Genomic DNA, 21,182 nt, shown 5'->3' on the forward strand with positions numbered 1-21,182 from the left:
TATTGGACAGGGAATATTAGAGATGCAGGTTCCGGGGCAGCTAGCAGTACCACCCGGAAGTCTGAATGACGCTTTCACCGTAAGGTACAAGCCCTAGTCAGCATGGCGGCTATTCAGGGCGACGGGCCGAGACTCAGGCGGTGTGTGCGTGCGCGCATGCGTGCGCGCGTGCGCGCCGCCGCCGTCTGTGGGTTGGCTGGTGATTTTGCAAGCGGGAGGGGCCGTGCGCGCTCTTGCCTCAGGCCTCTGTCCCCCACCCCCTTCGCCGGTACCGGTCTCTTCTTCGGAAAGATGTCGGACACGGCAGTGGCTGACACTCGGCGCCTTAACTCGAAGCCTCAGGACCTGACCGATGCTTACGGGCCGCCAAGTAACTTCCTGGAGATAGACATCTTTAATCCACAGACGGTGGGCGTGGGCCGCGCGCGCTTCACCACCTATGAGGTTCGCATGCGGGTGAGTCACGGGGTGAGGGAGACAGCTGAGGGAGGAGGACGCGGGAGGGGAGGGGGCATGGGGACGACTAAAGGCGGGGAAGCTTGGAGGGGTCATGTGAGGGTTAGGGCTTGAAAGGGTTGCAGAGAAGGCTGCAGACTCAGCTGTGGCCTGAGGGTGCCGAAAACTCCAGAGGGGACTTTCGGGCGGAGGGGAAGGAAAACAAGTACTCACGAGGCAGAAGTGAAGCATGGCTGGACAGGGTGTGGAAGATGGACAAAGATTAGTGAGGAATCCGAGTAGAGTGGAATCGTGATTGACAGAAGCACGAAAGGGGAGGGTGGAAGGAGGCTGGGGGATGGAAAGCCAAGGCGAGGGATCGCTGGGTCCCACAACTAAACTAGGTTATGGAAGTCATTCTAAAGGGGGGGGGAGGTGGGAAGGCTGGGCTAATTCCTAATGAGAGAGCTCTCTGGGGTGATGGAGTTAAGCAAACCCTTAGTCCTAGGAAAGACTACCGGAAAGAGGGACAGTGGGCTTGCGAGAAAGAGCAGAAGTAGAAAGGCGATCTTGAGGCTGAATGCTTTGCTGACTGGTCTAAGATTTACATCTGAAAGAGAGAAATGTTTTATGCTTAAGTTTCTTAGGTACCACAATGCCCGTGTCTTGCGTGAAACCCGGCCCTGCACTGGGATTGGTGGATTGTCAGTTGCTGCCTCCCATCCTTTGCTGATCCTTTAGATTTGAAGTTTCCAGAATGCAGAATGTTTACTTCAGATTTTATTGGCTCTCACTTTTTTTTTTGTGAAAGGCCATTTGCTTTTTCTGTCCCTGGTCTGTAGTTACTTTAATACATGACATTTCAGAAGGGCTCTAGGAAGGGCTTCTTCCAGTTTGCACCCCAGGGACTTTATTCTCTGAGTCCATAGTGCAAGGATGGAATGTGCAGATGTGCAGATAGAGTACATGGCTCACACGTATTTTTTCCCCCAGTTGAAGTGGTACAGGTTTAAAAAAATTAGGAACTATTTTTTAGTTTTCCTTGTGTTTTCTTTTCAGTTTGGAGATCCAGGATATTCTTTGTGAATAGCATCCCTCTTAAATAGCATTGAAGAGCCAAGAGACATATGGTGCTCTTATTTTTTAGAAGAATTGAATGAGAATGCTTGTTCTACCTGTGCTTGACAGTCTTCGGGGAGAAATGGTCCTCTCCACACTGAGGGAGGAAAGTGATGGCAGCGTGCGGAACGCTTGCTTGTCTTGTGGAGACTAGACTATTTGAAATGATCTCTTTAGAGAAGCATGGATTTACCTTCTTTAAACTATGATAAAAGAGAAGTGTTCATGGAGGAAGGCTTAATTACTCAAGGGAACCTAAGTATAACTTGTTCAGTATAAAGACTACTTTTAGGGTTTTGGAGATTTTGTCTAGATGTGTAAGAGCCTTAAGGATTAGTAAGGAAATCGTTCTCTTCTTTAGGTATTCTGATAACAGAGATCATCCATCTGGTCCCTACAATGAGCCAGGCACCAAACTAGGTTTTAGCTTTCTTCTCTTCTCTTTTCTTTTCATTGTTTTTTTCTGAGACAGGGTTTCTCTGTGTAGCCCTGGCTGTCCTGGAACTCATTCTGTAGACCAGGCTGGCCTCCAACTCAGAGATCTGCCTGCCTCTGCCTCCCAATTGCTGGGATTAAAGGTGTGTGTCGGTACACCTGAGTAGGTTTTAGTTTCCGTATGCATTTTTAAAAAGTAGAAATCAGGAAAGCATGTAGTTTAAGTAATTTTCCCAAGTGCATATAACAGTATGGATAGGGCTGGGATTTGAAACCAAGTCTCTAAGTCCAAAGTCCATGTTCTTTCCACTACTTTGTTCAGGCTTAGTTTCAAAACTTAGTATGCAAAATGTACACTGAGCTTTTTCGTCAGTCCCTTCCACAGTTCTAGCTATGTAATGTTGATAGAGTTGACGGTGGCTCTTCTTTCTGTGGGTTTGAGTTGATTTGAGGCTTTTACTGTTTTATTGAACTCTGATTTTTGTAAAAATATGTAAAATCGTTTGTATTTATTTTTTTCTGGTGCTGGGGATTTAATTTAGACCTCATGCATGCTGAGCACACACTGCCATTGATCTATAGCTTCAGCTCCATATAATAAATATTGATGAAGCTATTCTCTTTAATTTTATTCAGAAATGGATCCTGCCTGCCTGAGGAGTCTGGAGAGGTGCTGTGGTGGCCACACATCATCATACATATTCATATTGATCTTTCTTTCTTTTTTTTTCCTAGACAGGGTTTTTCTACATAGCCCTGGCTGTCCTGGAACTCAATTTGTAGACTAGGCTGTCCTTGAACTTGCAGAAATCTGCCTGCCTCTGCCTCCCAAGTGCTGGGAATAAAGGCGTGCACCACCATCATCTGGTTCATATAGATGTATCAATGTGGACTTGATTTTTTTCTGTCCTTTTACTTTATTTTGTGCTGAGCAGAACCCCTAAACCCTCAATATCCTATATTATACTATTCTGGCTTCCTCATATGATTTGTAGTTTGGAGCCCAGGGACTAGCCTTCTATGTAGTAGCTTTTTTCTTAGATGGTTAAGTGCTGAGATGGAAGGACAATGTTTTCAGCATCCTTTGGGGGTAAGGAAGGAATAGGTTTTTTTGTTTTTGTTTTTAGTCAGACAAAGCCCATAAAAAGACAGTTTTTAAATTAAAAACTTCTAAAAAAGAAAGATTTATTTATTCTATGTGTATGAGTGTTTTGCTCAAATATATGTCTATGTATCATGTGCAACCTGGAACTGGAGTTATGGATAGTGGTGAGCTACTACATGGATTCTGGGAATTGAACCTGGGTCCTCTGTAAGAACAAGTGCTCTTAAAAAGGGAGCCATCTCTCCAGTCCCTTAAAAGAATTTTTTTTTAAATTTTGTGAGACAAGGTTTCTCTGTGTAGCTTTGGAGCCTGTCCTGGAACTCACTTTATAGACCAGGTTGGCCTTGAACTCACAGAGATCCGCCTGCTCCTGTTTCCTGAGTGCTGGAGTTAAAAGCATGCGCCACCACCGCCCAGCCCTTAAAATTTTTGAAATTATATTTGTATTTATTATCTTGTGGTCAGGGGAAGAGTTGCAGCACATGTCAGAGGACAACTTGCAGGACTTGGTTCTCTCTTACCATATGGGTCCTAGAGATGGAACTCAGTTGTCAGATTGAGTCAGGCACCTTTACTTGCCCAGTCCTCTCACCAGCCTCCAGTTTCTTATTTATTCTTATTTTTTGTTGTTATTTTCTGAGTTTCATGTAGCCTAGGCTAGCCTAAAACTCACTGTCTCACTGTGTAGCTGAGGATGACTTTGAACTACTGACCAGCCTATTTCCACTTATCAAGTGCTAGCATTACAGATCTTTGCCACCATGTTTACTTATTTGTTTATTTCTTTTAAAAATATTTTTGCCGGGTGGCAGTGGTGCATGCCTTTAATGCCAACACTCAGGAGGCAGGGCCAGGTGGATCTCTGAGTTCAAGGCTAGCTTGGTCTAGAGAGCAAGCTCCAGGACAGGTACCAAAACTACATGGAGAAACCCTGTCTTGAAAACTCCGCCCCCCCCCCAAATTGTTCTTTGAGAATTTCATACAATGAATTTTGACCATATTCACTCCTACTCTCCTTCTAATTCCTTCCTGATCCATTTCCATCTCCCTCTCTCTCCAACTTTTTTTTTTTTTTTTGGTTTTTCGAGACAGGGTTTCTCTGTGTAGCTTTGTGCCTTTCCTGGAGCTCACTTGGTAGCCCAGGCTGGCCTGGAACTCACAGAGATCCACCTGCCTCTGCCTCCCAAGTGCTGGGATTAAAGGCGTGCGCCACCACTACCCGGCTCTCTCCAACTTTTGAGTCGTCTTTAAAAACCAAACCAAGCCATCCAGTCCAGTTTGTATTGCCCATATACTTCTGGGTATGAGGCCATCCGCTGGAACATTGTAGACATACCTGGGGCCACACTCTGAAGAAAACTCATTCTTTAGTTTAGATGACAAAATGTTATGTATATCAGACTCCATTTAAACCTATTGATATTTTTTGAACCTTGAAGATTTTGGGTAGAATTGGCCAGTTATTGGCTGGGGAGGCAGTTTCAAGACTTGGGGACTGTAAAAATTAAGGTAGTAAGGACCATGTGAGGCTCTACCAGAACTCCAAGATACTCCTTTTTTGCCAAGAGGCAGTTGTGTTGAGAAGAAAGAGGTAGTTCCTATTATTACCCGCCCATTGCTCTGAATTGGCTGGCAAGAAATATGATCTAGATTAATATATGTATTTGACCATTTTCATTTAGAATTTGTAGACAGGAATGTCTACATTTGAGCTTTTTTTTATTTTTTTATTTTTTTAAGATTTATTTATTTATTATGTATACAGAAGAGGGAGCCAGACCTCATTACAGATGGTTGTGAGCCACCATGTGGTTGCTGGGAATTGAACTCAGGACCTCTGGAAGAGCAGTCGGTGCTCTTAACCTCTGAGCCATCTCTCCAGCCGAGCTTTTTTTTTTAAATGGGCTTTTTAATATGTTAGAAGTTCCTCTTATCACTAGAGCCTAAGCAGTCTTCTCAGTGATTAAGATGTAGGAATGAGTAAGCTATAGAAAGCTAACTTACATAAAGGCTGTTCATTCTGCATTTTTTAGGTAAAAGGGGTAACTAGATTCATTCTAGTTTCTATTGAGTAATTGATTATTGGTACCTTACATTTTGGGAGAAACAAAAGTTGTCATGATTGTTGATTTTTTTGAGACTGTCTCACTAGGTTGTTCTGGCCAGTCTAGAACTCTCTATGTAGTGACTTGGCCTCAAACTCAACAGAGATCTGTCTGTCTGCCTTCCGAGTGCTGGGATTAAAGGGATACACCACCATGCACAGTCAGGTAGTTGACTTAAGATCATCATTTAGTCATGTAGACAACGTACAGAATGCATAAAACATCTGAAGAAAACCTAGTAATGTGATGCTTTATAAACTGTAGATATGGAAGGATCACAAGTTCAAGATCATCCTTAGAAATGGGGATGTGGGTGTATTTTAGTTGGTAAATACTTGCCTAGCATGTCTAAAGCCCTGGGTTTGATGCCTGGCACTTTATGAACTGGGTGTGGTAGTATACCCCTGTAATTTCCTAAGGAGGCAGGAAGACAAAAGTTCAAGGTTATCCTCAGCTACAGAGAGAATTTGAAGCCAGCCTAGGCTAGAGACAGGGTCTCAAGAAAAGTATAATGTCAGAAGGGATCAAGGAGGAGGTAGACCACAATATACCCAGCTGATACTATCAGGAAAAGTTTTCTGAATTGAGAATTGAACTAGGACTTACAGAAAAGATTGGAATAGGAAAGCAGAGAGAAGCATGTCTTGGGGATCTAGAGAATGATCTGAAATAGCCATACTTTTGATTTTGAATGAGTAAGTTTAATTATGTGACAAGTCAGAGTAGAAGAATAAATAGCAATAAACAGATAGAAAACATTATCAAGTCAGCATATCCAGCAGAAAATGACTGGGGAAAGTGCCTTTAAGGCAGCCAGCTGGAGTTTCCCAAACAGAGAGTCCCAGACAGCAAGCAGAGTGTCCCCTTGGTTGAGGCTTCCAAGTAAAAGAACAAATAGCAACAGAAAGGTAACATCATCAAATCAGGCATCCCTAAGGTCCAGCAGAAACCATCTCAGGAAGTTAGGCAGTCAGCTGGAGTTCCTGATTGAGCATTTTCTCCATGGCTAAGCTTCCCATGAGTGAGCTTCAGCTTTTTTTCCACTGCAGGCATTTTTATATCATGGGATAAACATCTGTTGGAAATGGTTTACCTTCTAGTTGTTCTCAAAGACTGTTTTTACTGTTGGAGTGTTTTGTTGTTCTCTTCCCTCTGTATCCCAGAGATAGGAAGGGAACAAATCCCCAGACGGGGCCTTTGAGAACACTTTGAGACAAACATGTGGGTATGATGGGGATGGGGAACCCATCTGAGCTCAAATAACATGATTTACCAATATAATGTACATTAGAACATGACTGTGAGTCTTCTCCGTAAGATAAATTTTAAGTAGCAAAGGATTTTATGTGTGTGTTTGTAGGGCAGAACCAAGAGCCTTGAGCATGCTAGGCTTCAGCCCCAGCAAAGGACTTCTGATAATTGGGTATGGTAAGGGTTAATATATACCTGGTGGTGTTTTGGAAGAGTTTTAGGTATATGGTCCATAGGAACAAGTTTTCTTTTTTGTGATGCTGGGAGTTAAACTCTGGTGCTCATAGAGAATAGGTAAATGCCCTACCACTGAGTTATATCCTCAGTCCCAGAGGAGCTGTTTCTTCATTGAGACTTTTCCAGTGGTTCTGACAGGTGGTCCCCACAGGTTGGTTGAACAGAACTTATTGCCTGTTTTCAGTTTTTATTTTTGAGATAGGGTCTGGTCTCACTATGTAGCCCAGGCTGATCTGGAATTCCCTATGTGGCCTAGGTTGGCCTCAAACTGCTGATCGTCCTGCCTCACCCTTGTGTGTGTGTTAAAAGTGTCACAACACCTGGCTTCTCTTCATTCATTCTTCCTTCCCTGTAGACAAACCTACCCATCTTCAAGCTGAAAGAATCCTGTGTACGGCGACGCTACAGTGACTTTGAGTGGCTGAAAAATGAGCTGGAGCGCGATAGTAAGGTACAGCCCATCCCTAATTAGTACCATTGGAGGAAGCAATCTGCATAGGCTCATAGGGTGTAAGATCATAGCTCGTAAAGTCTTGAAGTAGGTGGGAAGGGTGAACACATTCTTATAGACTGAATCCCAATGTATTGGTCCTGGGGGGGGGGTACACTTTGAATCTTGAAAGAGATTTAGAATAGTTTTTATTAAATTTTTAAAATTTATTTTACACACCAACCACAGTTTCCCCTCCTCTCCTCGCTTCCTGTTCCTTTGTCCCACCTCCCTTCTACCCCCACCTCCCTTCTACCCCCACCTCCCTTCTACCCCCACCTCCCTTCTACCCCCACCTCCCTTCTACCCCCACCTCCCTTCTACCCCCACCTCCTTTCTACCCCCACCTCCCTTCTACCTCCACCTCCCTTCTACCTCCACCTCCCTTCTACCCCCACCTCCCTTCTACCCCCACCTCCTTTCTACCCCCACCTCCCTTCTACCCCCACCTCCCTTCTACCCCCACCTCCCTTCTACCCCCACCACCATCTACCCCCACCGTAGGACAGGTTTGTTGTTGTTTTTTTAAGATGATTTCTTTTTGTAGCCTTGGCTTTCCTGGAACTCGCTCTATAGCCCAGGCTGGCCTCGAACTCAGAGATCTGCCTGCCTCTGCCTCCCTAGTGCTGGGATTAAAGGCGTGCACCATCACTGCTTGGCTGACTGTATTATTTTTAAAAGTGTGTGTGTGTAGCGGGGGTATATGGTGCAAGGGCACATGCAGGACAGACGAGCAAGTTGTGTGTCCTGCTCTGTCTACCTCACACATTTTACAGAGCTTCTTACTGAATTTGGAGCTAGGCCAGCAATCTCCAGCAATCCTCCTGTCTCTACCCTCCACCCGCTGCTGGACTTTTTTGTTTGGGTTCTGGAGTCCATATTCAGGTCCTCATGTTTGTGCAGCCAAGGCTCTTACCTGATGAGCCATCTCCTCAGCCTCATGAACAATATTTTTAACTTGCTTTGTTGTTTGTAAAGTTAGTAAACTCGTATAAGTGCAAAAATGTGTCAAGAAAATCTTAGCTAAATGCTTGGATGGTGCTGGATTGTTAAAGAAAGTGAAGAGTGCTTGAACTTTACTTCCTTTCTTTTGAGATGGTAAATCTGTCCTACAGAAGTCAAGTTGGATCCATATGAGCCATCTTTACTGTTCTAAGGTCTTAGCTGAACCTGGCATGGTGGATCCCAGGCCTAAAAGAATTGAGATACACAGTTTATCTGGCAGGTGAAGCCAGGAGGATCAGAAGTTCTAGGTCATCCTTGGTTATATACACAGTTGGAGGCCACCTTGCAGCCATGGAGGGGAGGGGAAGGGAGGAAGGGAGATGGAGGGAGGGGGGCAGGGAAAGGGAGAGAGAATGCAAGCACGCAGGCGCTGGAGAGCCTTTTACCATCTCATTTGCTTTTTTATTTCTTGCCCTCTCCAACTGGGCTGCTATTTGACTGCAGATTGTAGTACCACCACTGCCTGGGAAAGCCTTGAAGCGGCAGCTCCCTTTTCGAGGAGATGAAGGAATCTTTGAGGAATCTTTCATTGAAGAAAGGAGGCAGGGCCTCGAACAGTTTATTAACAAGTAAGCCGATTTCCTGGCTGCTCTGCTTACTCTATTTGCCATCATGAACTTTCTTCCCTCCCTCCGCATTTTTCTCCCCCTCCCCCTTCCTCCTTTGTTCCCTTTTTGTTGGGGAGTGATTCCAGGGCCTTGTGTATGCTAGGTAAGCACTCTACCTCTAAGCTATTATACTCCCAACCTATCATGATCTTTCTATATATTTTTCTACTTTGTCTTTTTGTAATAGGTAGTATGATGTAGTGGGCAAACTGGATAGTTAAACTTCATTCCTGTGAATAAATTCTGATCCTGTATGTCAAAGCCTGAGAACGTAATGCATGTTAACCCTTTTAATTAGAATTTCCCTATCCTGTCCTTCTGTTCAATTTCCCTTCTACAATGTTACAATTTAGGTCATACCTCACTGCTGTCCCCAGAGGCTCAAACCTAAGGCTGATCATACCCTTTTTCCTCTCTTCATATTCCTATTCCCCTGCCAATTGTCTTTGATCCCGGAAACTACTGATAACCATTTTGGTCTCTTTATAGAATTGCTGGGCACCCACTGGCTCAGAATGAACGCTGTCTACACATGTTCCTGCAGGAGGAGGCAATTGATAGGAACTACGTCCCCGGGAAGGTGCGCCAGTAGGAGTCCCTCTCACCACTTGCCCTCTACTTTATCTGCTGAAATGACATTGATTTTTACACTAAGCCTCTCTCTCTTTTTGATCTGAACTTGGCTGCCCATCCCCTGGCCTGATAGACCGTCTTGCATTGGGCCTCTTGGTACCAGACTACACCATGTGGGCACTCTGCTAGTATCTCTTCTCTGAAGAGAGGTGGGAAACCACAGGCAGATGCTCTTTGCTTGGGGTTGGGGTGGGGGAGGGATTGGACTGGAAGGCAATTTTTGGGTATTTTACCCATGCCAGAAGGCTTAACCTTGGGGGGAGGGGGGTTTGTGCTGGTGAGGCACTGGGATATATTACTGATGCTGCAAGTCTAGGGGCTTTTTCTTATTCTTAGGTTTCACCAGGAACACTGAATAGGGAGAATCGCTGCTTTTCCTACCTGCATGAAAATTTTCCTTTAGGGGGAAGGTAGTAGAGACCCAAAACTTACTGTTTCTTCTAGGCCTGCTCCCAGTTTTCTCAGCAATTTTTTTGGTTGGTTTTTCTCTCCCTTGTTGCTTTTCACGGCAGTAGTCCTCATAGAGTTAAGCAGTCTGTTATGTGGAGCAGGGTGTATGGGTTTTATGGGCCCATCATCATGGTTACTGCAAAGTCAAGAAAGCCATAGGGTAGTAGGCTGCTCTTATTGCCTAGCCCCTATCCCTTTATGGCTCCCTACTCTGGCTGTCTATATTTTGCTCACTAGCTAATTAGTCAGAATGGGCCAGCAATCATCCCGCCTCAATCCTTGTGACTTTATGGGTTAGCTTTGTAGGTTTTGAGGAATAAGAGCAACTTACCACTGCCAGGTGACTTCCAGAATGGTGGAGGGGGTCATGTTCTAGGTTTCTCTACATGGTAAGGAAGAGCAACATCACTTTCCTCCTTCCATTCCTCCTTTTCCCATCTCATTTAGTGCTGTCCCAAGGGCAGAAACACACACACACCACAGTTTCTGATTGCTCCTAAGCACTTTGAGCTGTTGAATGGGGCTCAGAGGCAAGAGTTGTCTGCTGCCTTCCCCAGCTTGGACACAGGGTTATTGAACTGCCTGTACTTGTTTCCCATGGAACTCCAGTGTTGTTCCCAGAAACTGAAATAGGGCTAGCAGCTAGATGTAGAGTTCCCAAATCTTAGAGGCTAAAGCAGCTTCTTGAGGCTGGCAACTCTCCTAGGCTATTGTTTGGAAGGTGGTGGTTTGTTTGCTGGGACCTGCTGTCAGTCCAAATGATGGGATGAGAGCAAGTAAACTCTGGTGCCAGGGAAAAGTTGGGACTCTTGGCTTAGACTCCCTATCGTGGAAGGAATTGTGTTTTCTATGTAGGTCCTTGGGGAAGAGGATTGCTGATCCTGGTGTGATCCTGGTCAGAGAGATCAGGATTAGATTTTGACCTGGGTCTTGGAGCCCATCTCAGTGTTGAAGATCCTTGAGATAGATTAGCTCTCTAGCTGCTGAGCCCATGCTGGGGGCTGAGCAGCCCCTTTCCCACCTCACCAGTGTCCATGTCCTTGCTGCCTTTTGATTTGTATCCTCTGTTACAGATATTTTTTTAAAATATTTCTTCTTTCATTGTGCACAAGTGCTGAGACTCTGAGGCCCCATTTCTGCTGTGTATATATCCTGACTCGGGGCTTTTATTCAGCAAACTGTTCATTCTTCTGTCAGACAATGTCATATTCAACTCTGTTCATATTAAACCACTGTGAAGCAAGCCTCCGTTTTCCTCCTTAAGTTGTAAATTTACTATTTCCCAGTGTTGAGCGCATGCTGGGTATTGTGTAGAAGTCATGCAACATGGCCGTTGTCCTGAGGTGATGACTAAGCTTTGCACTTATATTACATTACAGAAAAGCAGAATCCAGGCTGCTTGTAGTAGTTTACCTAGAGTTTCTTGTAACTTACAACTAACCGACTTTGTCACATAGATAATGCATCTCCTTCCAGGAAGTAGCCATATAATATCTGTGATTTAGGTCAGATTTAGCTGATTTGATTTTTATGTTTGTGGAGTTTTGCTAATTTGAGTTGAATGTATTTACATTACATGTGTTTATATATGCTTATGTAATGTGTTATAACAGAAACATACATATAGACCCATCCTCTGGTACACCCACATATCAACAACAGTTTCTTTCATTGTCCTTTTACCTCATTCGAAGTTGCTTCATCGTGTTGTTTCTCAAACAGATTTGATGCAGACAGAAAGGTGGGTGAAATCCTGAGAACTTCTGATGGGTCTGTGTTTTCATCTAACTAATATGGTCTTGTACAGAATGGGTTCCAGGAAGGTTGGGATGAGGGAGGTAGGAATCTTGTCATTTGGTAAATTAAAGATAATTTTAGAGCTGGATGTGATAGCACATGCTTGTAATCCCAGCATGTGAGAGGTGGAGGCAGGAGGATCAGGAGTTCATGGCCAGCCTTCATTACGTGGTGAATTTGAGGCCAACCTGGTCGCCCTAGAAAACCTACTTTTCATTTATTTTAAAACGAAACAATGGTATAGAAAATGATGTGTTCAAAAGATGAGGACGTTACAGAGACATAAGAGTGATATTTGGTTTTAAATAGAAGAGTCAGCTGAAGTAAAGAAGTTAAGTAATTTTTGATCATTAGAGAATGAGATGAATAAAAGATTTCTGAGGGAGTAGGAAGAATAGGTATTTCTGTGAGATAAAGGAAAGGAGTGATCAAGAGATACAGCCTTCATAGGCAGCAGTATTACAGGATGAACTGGAGAATAACTAGAAAAGGTGGCTATAAAATAAGGAACTAACAGTGTTTTAGATAGCTAGTATTCAGCTAGGTAGGTGAAGGGTAGGGTAATCAAAATACAAGTAAGATGAGTGAGTACATTCTATTTCTTCATAGACTTCACAAATCAAGAGCTCTCTATGTAAGACAAAACTGAGATAAATATGAAAGATGAGGTTCACGATAGCTAATTAATTATCCCCTTTCCCTACTTACTCTCTTATCTGAGACAGGTTTCATTTTGTGCCCATGCTTGCCTGGAACTTGTGATCCTCCTGTCTCTGCCTTCTGGGTGATAGCATTGTATGGGTGATTTCCTTTTATTATTAATTTTAATTTTCAACAAGTTCAATTTTCTCTTTTTGGAGGAAAATTGGCCATTTTAAACACAGTCACTAGGTCCTCTAAGAACCTTAAATCCAAGTCCTCTTTCCCATCCAATGAGTCTTTACTACTAATAAATCCCTTTTTTTCATTGCTCAGAAAGATTCAACTTTATATTGGCTTTTAGGAGAGAGAGAGGCTAAGAACGAATCTTACACATAGCTAGATCTAAAAGAAGCCTACATCTTAACATTCCAAAGATGCCTTACCTGCCCTTTGACCTATTGGAGATGAGAAGTTGAGCTAGTGAAGGTGGGAGAGGTGGACACCAACAGGCTTCACAGGATTTTCTATGCTCTGTAGCCTAGGTGAGACACGGCTATGTTGAAATACTTGGTGTAGTAATGTCAACAAAATCACCTGCTGTGCTAATTTAGACCAGCTGCTCACTGAAATGGCTATTTCTTCGTGGCCTTGTGGGCTGTTGAGTCACTCCTGGTATTCTCTTAGGCACAATAACCATTCGGATTTTTCTTCACTCGGTTTTTTAACCTTTTTATCTTTATAATTCTGAAATTTTCAAAGTCTTCATTTGTGCCTAAGCAGGGAGTCTAAAACTGAGTACTCCTTTAATTATAGCTAAAAGTTAGGTGGTTGTTACTCTGATTATACATAGTATAATTAAACTAGTAATTAAACTTTTATTTTTTGAGATGGGTCAGGTAGCTGAAGCTGGCCTTGAACTTGCTATGTAGCTCCTGATCTGTAGCTCCATTCTCAAATGCTGCCATTACAGGCTTGTGTTACCACACCTGGCTTTTTTTTTAATTTATTTTTTTAGACAGTCTCACTTTGTACCTCAGGATGACCTATAACTCACTATTTACAGGTTAGGCTCAAACTCATGGGTGAGCCTTCTGCCTCAGCCTTCTGAATGCAGGACTCAAGTCACCATGCCCAACTTCATGAATAATTTAGTTTGTGGTTCTTTGCTTCTCCCCTTCTGACCACCCACCAGGATCATTCATCTTTTCTTTTTTTGACTTGCTTATACAACAAATTGTCTTCTTAATTTTATTTTTAGATTTTTCTTTCCTACTCCCCTGTGTGTGTCTGTCTGTCTATACTTTTTTTTAAAAAAAAGATACTCATTTTTATATAAAACATACAAATTAGGAATAATTACAATTGTCTGTCTATGCTTTAAAAAATAGATACTCATTCTTATATAAAACATACAAAGTAGGAATAATTATCAATATCATGAAAGGATTCTTTAAACCCTTTGAGGGCTCCTTTAAATAGGTGGTTTCTATGGTGGCTTTATTTATTTGTCTGTTTTTGACTGTCTTACTCTGTAACATTGGCTAGCTTCAAACTCATTATGTAGCCCAGGTTGGCCTTGAACTCTCAAGAATCCTCTGGCTTAGCCTCTTGAGTGCTGCCATTTACTGTTGTATGCCAGCATGTCTGGCTCTTCTCTAGTGGTTTCAAATGTTTGTATTAGATATACATTCCTTTACCTAGAGAAACTGAAGATAAAGGGTTAAGATGGTTAACAGGAACTGTCAGCTAAAGGTAGATTAAAAATTAGGAGAAGAGGGCTGGAGAGATGGCTCAGTGGATAAAAGCATTTGTTGCTCTTGCAGAGAACCCTGATTTAGTTCCCAGCACCTATATGATGGCTTGCAACCATCTGTAACCCCAGTTCCAGGGGACCTGATGCTCTTTTCTGACCTCCATGGGCACCAGGCACGCCTGTGGTGCACATTTATGCAGACAGAACATTCACATAAGAGAAAACAAATCTTTGGGTTGGAGAGATGGCTCAGTGAGTAAGAGCACTGGCTGTTCTTCCAGAGGACCCTGGTTCAATTCCCAGCACCTACATGGCAGCTTACAGCCATCTATAACCATCTATAACCCCAGTCCCAGGGGATCCCGCATCCTCTTCTGGCTTCCACTGTTACTGCTTTCACATGGGGTGGTACACTCACAAAGGCACACAGAAATAAATTTAAATAAATAAATAAATACTTTTTTAAAAATTAGGAGAAAACTAGTTAACAAAATAATTGGTAGAAATTTTATCCATGTGTTTCTTTTTAAGAAAATGTTATATCAGTAATGCTTTTTTGTCTAGTTGCAGTAAGCTCTTAAAATTTTTCCTAACAAGTATACACATTTTAGTTTGTTATATATTTTTATTCTAAAATACAATAACTTTTTGCTGAGAGTCAGCTTTTCAAGGCTGTGGTAATGGTATACATTTTTTTTATATAGGACCGCACTATGTAACCCTGGCTGGTCTGGAACTCCCTATGTAGACCAAGCTAACCTCAAACTCACAGAGATATGCCTCCCCAGTGCTGGGATTAAAGGGGTACACCACCACATCTAGCTACGTTTTCATTTCCCTATGTATTTTTGTTCTAACATTTAAATACAGTGACATCTAATATTTAGGAGACAAGAATATTTCATACTATGTCATCAGAATGAAGAGTCAGGAAAATCTGAAAGGAAGTAGAAAGAATACCAGGGCTGGAATAGAAACTGACTTCTGGATCTGGCTGTGGTTGGCTAGAGGACCTTAGGTGAATTGTTTCATGACTTCAGACTTTTTGTTTTCAACTATAAAAGGAAGCTATTTGATTGAATGATCATAGATATTTAACTGAGTTTATAGTTGCCCTAATTTTAACTTAAATTTTCTAGATGAAAAATTTTGGTAGTAGTAACTTACATGGAGTTGCATGTGTGTCTGTGTGTCTTTTGAGACAGAGTCGTGCTATGGAGACCATGATAGCCTTGAACTTTCAGTGATTCTCCTTTCCATGGTTGTAATTACAGGCATATGCCACTACACCCAGCTATGGAGTTATTCTTATTTAAATTATATAAATTATAACTCTCTTGATTTGATTACAAAAGAGCCTCTTTTGTTAAAATAGTATATTGTAAAATTCAAAAGCAGTTTATGTAAATGGGCAAAATTTAAACAAAACAAGCATATAAAGTAAAAAGTGAAAGATTTTTTTCCACATTCTTTCCTATTCCCATTCTCTAAAAATGTCTTTTAACTGGTGTATCCTAAAGCTCCCTTTTCCTTCTCCCTCTCCACTCTGTCCTCATACATAAACATAAAGGAACATCCGCACATATGTATAGTTTTTAAAAATAGGACGTTGTTTTACTACTATGCAAATTAATATGAATATACTGTGTATTTCTTGCATTAATACATGGACACTTCATTTAGAAAAATGAAAAGAAAAATAATGCTATAACATTCAATAGTATAGCTTTATTACAATTTAACAATTCACCTATTGATTGGGAACTTGCCTCCAATCATTCACTGTTATAAATACTACATTTAATCTTTCTCCTGTATCTAAGTATTTCTGTAGGATAGATTTTGAGAGAAGGAATTGCTAAGTCAAAGAGTGGTGCAGTTTGTACTTTGATAGCTACAGCTAAATTACTTTTTTGAGACAGGGCTCGCTCTCTCTGTGAAGTCCTGGCTGGCTGGGAACTCACAGGGATCTACCTACCTTCCAAGTGCTGGTTTTAAAGGTGTGCACCACCAAGCTGGGCTAAATTACTTTCTTTAAGAGTATAGTTTAGCTGGGCAGTGGTGGCGCACATCTTAAATCCCAGCACTTGGGAGGCAGAGCCAGGCAGATCTCTGTGAGTCTGAGGCCAGCCTGGTCTACAGAGTAAGATCCAGGACAGGTACCAAAACTACACAGAGAAATCCTGTCTTGAAAAAACAAAAAAATTCGAGTATAGTTTAGACTCCCTTCACAAATATCAAATGACTGTTTTTGCTGCTCCCCTCAGATGAGGAAATTCATGTTTCCTCACAAAAATTTTCCCTGCTAAACAGGGTACAAATTTAAATAATCTACAATTATCAAAGGTATTTAGTGAAAATGTTGTTTCCATAATTCTAATTTGGATTTCCTGATGCGTTTAGTTGTAATGATACCAACTGTTAGGAGTTTACAGGTTTCCCCACACATTTCATTTTGATCATTCTAAAAGCAGTATCTTTCTGTCAGTTAAAGATCCTTACCACTTTAACAAATTCAGTTATCACTTTTAAGTTAATAGCCCTGAATAGTCCTATTTTTTCCCACTAGCCTTTGGGGGACAATAAAGTTCATTAGTCCATTGGCAATGCAATCTTGTATGAGGTACTCTTAAGACCAGTTCTGTCTTAGATTAGCACTACTCAGGACAAGTTCAGAGCAACTCCCATGGATCCACATGGAAATATACTTTGCTTCTTGGATCCAGCTTGGACCTCTTCTTTTGTTATTTTTCCTAGATCCAAACCTTAAATTCTGGGAAGGGACCAAGAACAAAATGTTGATTTAAATAGGAGGCCACATTACAAGATCCCACCCTTCTGGTTGGCTGTATGTCAATCAGAAATGAGCAAGCCTGTAGTTATTTGTATGCTGTGGAAGCACATTTCCTCTCCTGATTGGTCTCTTAATGGAGGGAAGGACCACAGGAAGCCACTGGTATGGGAAGCCAATGGGAATGCTGGGATGCTGCTTTTGGAAGTGAAGGCCTGCCTAACTTCTGTGGCTGAATTAGTAATGGCCTGCCCACAGCCTGAACACCCTTCACAGTCTCACACTTTACACGTGTCTCCGAGTTATCCCCTGTTTTGACACAGTTGACTCAGGTTATGTAGGTTTTATGGCTGGTAGATGAAGTCGTCCCTAGCCTGGCTGTACATCAAGGCCAACTTGGAGCTCTCCCTTTCACTTGGTTGCTGAGGTCCTGGGTCTGAGCAAAGGGGTATTAGCTGGCATATTTGACCTTCCTTGCTACGACATCACCACAGGATTCTCGATGGAAGCAGGAAAGGCCACAAAAGCTGGAGACTGAAGATCTTTGTACTAAATCCATTGGAAGAACAGATGTCTGACCTAGCAAGTGTCCATTCCTGTGCTACCATTTCAGCCAGTCCTCTGTCATCTGATTGTACTCTGTGCACCTTTCTACACACATCAGTTTACCATAGAAAATCCATTGTGTTATGTTTTTATTTCCACAAATTACCGTGCTTTAAGTTCTCATTCAGTGTTTTGGAAATGTTATTTACTAGATTCATTAAATGTAACACAATATACACAATATGCCATAGTATAACTATAAATGGTTATTTAACTATTTTCTTATTGATAGACTACTGGATTGTTTTAACTTTATCATTACTTTTACAAACAATAGTGGTGTGGCCATTCTTTATTTAACTCTTCATCTTCTCAAACTGTGATCGCAGGACTCCATTGAAAAATAAATTTTCTGGGCTGGAGAGATGGCTCAGAGGTTAAGAGCACCGACTGCTCTTCAAGAGGTCCTGAGTTCAATTCCCAGCACCCACATGATGGCTCACAACCATCTGTAATGAGATCTGGCACCCTCTTCTGTATACATAATAAATAAATAAATCTTTAAAAAAAAAAAGAAAAATAAATTTTCTAAAGTCAAGAATTAGAAGAATAAAATTGACATTTGTTTTGTAAGTTACATTGATATCTGCCCTAGTAAGAGACAGCTAAGTTCTCATATCTGCTTCTGCCTTTAATCTTTTCTATTGTTTCCATTGAAATATATCACATATTGCAAAATATGTATATATGTATGCACATATATTATGTATAATAATATTCACTGTTTTAACTTTTTTTGAGATGGGGTCATGCTATATAGCCTTGGCTGGCCTGCCACTTGCTATATAAACCAGGCTGACCTCAAACTCGTGGCAATCCTGATGTCTAGTCTTCCAAGTCCTTAGATTACAGGCATGTGTCACTACACTTTTTTTTGTTGTTTGTTTTGTTTTTGTGTTTTTTTTTTTTTTTTTGGTTTTTTGAGACAGGGTTTCTCTGTGTAGTTTTGCGCCTTTCCTGGAACTCACTTGGTAGCCCAGGCTGGCCTCGAACTCACAGAGATCCGCCTGGCTCTGCCTCCCGAGTGCTGGGATTAAAGGCGTGCGCCACCACCGCCCTGCCTGTTTTTGTGTTTTTTTGAAACATGATATTACTATATGACCCTATGTGGTTCAAACTCACTGTGTAGACCAGGCTGGGCTTGAATATACAGCAGTCCTCCTGTCTCTGCCTTCCAGGTGCTGGAATTACAGATATGTGTACTGTGCCTGGCTGTCCTAACCATTTTTAAGTGGCATTAAGCATGTCTGCATTGTTGTGCAGCCATTACCACCATATATCCCAATACTTTTTTTCATTTTTCCACTTTAAACTCAGTAACTTCCCATTACCCCTGGCAAACACTATCCTTTCTGTCTCTTTGAATTTGACAATCCTAAGTATCTCATAAATGGAATAGTTCTTAGGTTCTGTTATTGCATTTTTATTTGTGTATGTGCACACTTGTGAGTGCTGTAGCATGTGTAGGGGTCAGAGGGAAGCTTGCAGGGTCAGTTCTCTCCTTCTACCATGTAGGTCTTGGAATTGAACTCAGGTGGTCAGGCTTGGTGGCAAGTGCCTTTACATGCTGCGCCATCTCACTCACCCTTACTTATCTTTTTTGTGATTGGCTTCTTTCACTTTAGCATAAAATCATCCATGTTGCAGCACATGTCAGAATGCCTTTTCTTTTAAAGGCTGGATAATTTTCCATTCATTTCCCCATCCCATTTTGCTAATTCAAATGCTGAGGACACTTAAATTGTTTCCATTTATTTTAATTAAAAATGTAACTATATCTATCTATCTATTTATGTATTTATTTGTGGGTGTGTGTGTACATGAATGTGCATGCTGTGGATTGTTGTGTATGTAGGTCAGAGGACAACTTGTGGAAGTTGGTTCCCTGGTTCCAGTATATGGATCCTGGGGATTGAACTCAGATTGTCAGGCTTGGCAGCAAGCACCTTTAACCATCTAAGATGACTCACAACCTCTATTTTTTAAATTTTATGCATGTGTCATATGTATGTATATGGGGGGGTGTCAGAGAACAACCTTTAGGTGTCATCCTTAAGAACTCTTCCCCCTCCTTTTTTTTTTTTTTTTTTTTTTTTTTTTGGAGCTGAGGATCAACCCCTGGGCCTTGTGCTTGCTAGGCAAGTGCTCTACCACTGAGCTAAATCCCCAACCCATAATATCTTTATTGATTTTGTTTTGGTTTGCTTTGTTTGTTTTTTGTTTTTCGAGGCAGGGTTTCTCTGCGTAGCTTTGGAGCCTGTCCTGGAACTCGCTCTGTAGCCCAGGCTAGCCTCGAACTCACAGAGATCTGCCTGCCTCTGCCTCCCAAGTGCTGGGATTAAAGGCGTGTGCCACCACCACCCGGCCCCCCTCCTTTTTAAAAATGCTTGATAAATAAGTATATTTCCTTAAGACCTCTGCCTAACATATGTTTATGTTTAAAAAGTGATGATGAACATAAAAATAATTTAAAAAAAAACCAAGCTGCTCTCAAAGTATCCCGTTGTTTTACCAAGCACATATGACTATTTGACTGAACTGTGGACTTACCTTCTCTAAGTTAGTCCCCATGTCAAAGTTATCACCCTTTAACTTAAAAGAAACATGTTAGATGATGAAGATATGTGTCTCCAGAGGCGTTTAACCGTTATTCTGCAAATCAAGAGTGTTTTCAATACATTCAGTTGGAGACTCAAGCCTGGTAAGACTTCTGCTTATAGTCAGCCTGTACTGCAGAAGACACTCAATGCAGGATTTGCCTGAAGTTTTCTGCTCTCACACATTTATAGTTTCTATTCAAATGTTAGATTCTTAGCTTTCTTCAATTTTTAACGTAAATCACCTATGTTTTCAGGCTTCCTATGTCCCTGTCAAAAGCTGTGATGGAGGGCTGGGTGTGGTGGCAGCCCTTGGGAAGCACAGGCAGTTGGATATCTGTGAGTTCGAGGCCAGCCTGGTCTACAGAGTGAGCGCCAGGACTACACAGAGAAACCCTTGTCTTGAAAAACCAAAGGGGGGAAAAAGCTGTGATGGTATTTTTTGTCACTTTGCAGTTAATGGGTTAATGGAACTCTCAGAGACTTCAGGTTTTATTCCTGTTTTCCACACTTAACTATCAAGGGATTCTTCTCAAAATATCTACATGAGTCAATCTGCACTTTAAGGCTGCCTCCCTCTTTTTCCCCCATTTTTTTTTATTTTTGAAATTATAATTACATAATTTCTCCCTTCCCTTTCCTCCCATACACCCCTTTTTGCTTTCTTTGAAATGCATGGCCTTTTTTTTCATTAATAGTTGTTACATACATGTATGTATGCATACACACATATGTTCCTAAATACATAAATACAACCTGCTCAGTCTGTATTGTATGTATGTTTTCAGGGCTGACCATTGGTATCGGATAACCAATTGGTGTGCTCTTCCCTGGGGAAGACTATTTCTTCTCCTCCCAGAATTCCTTAATTGCCTGTAGTTCTTTGTGTAGGGTTGAGGTCTCGTGAGCAGACCCCCCCCAGTCCACTTTGGCATGTCTATTGTTGTTGTCCTTGTTCAGCTCATGTTAAGGCAACCGTGTTGGTAAGACTTTACAGGTGTAGCTTCTGCCATTACTAGGAGACACAGTCTTATGGCAAAACCCCTGGTACTCTCTCTAGCTCCTAAAGTCTTTCCTCCCCATTCTTCCATAGTGTTCCCTGAGCCTTAAGTGCAGGAGTGTT

At 41.8% G+C, this 21,182-nt stretch overlaps 1 protein-coding gene across 2 annotated transcripts in view; it reads left to right on the top strand.

The window, feature by feature from the left end:
- The first annotated feature begins 180 nt into the window (after positions 1-180).
- Positions 181-21,182, top strand: part of Snx12 (sorting nexin 12) — an 81,216-nt gene continuing 60,214 nt past the window's right edge. For both annotated transcript variants that reach the window (XM_015999649.3, XM_006981141.4), the window contains exons 1-4: positions 181-456; positions 7,043-7,138; positions 8,627-8,751; positions 9,280-9,370. In XM_015999649.3, the coding sequence (XP_015855135.3) occupies positions 292-456; positions 7,043-7,138; positions 8,627-8,751; positions 9,280-9,370 (477 nt within the window). In that variant the 5' untranslated portion in view covers positions 181-291. The remainder of the gene's footprint in view (positions 457-7,042; positions 7,139-8,626; positions 8,752-9,279; positions 9,371-21,182) is intronic.

Source organism: Peromyscus maniculatus, chromosome X, assembly GCF_049852395.1.
Source record: "Peromyscus maniculatus bairdii isolate BWxNUB_F1_BW_parent chromosome X, HU_Pman_BW_mat_3.1, whole genome shotgun sequence".
NCBI classification, from domain to species: Eukaryota; Metazoa; Chordata; class Mammalia; order Rodentia; family Cricetidae; genus Peromyscus; species Peromyscus maniculatus.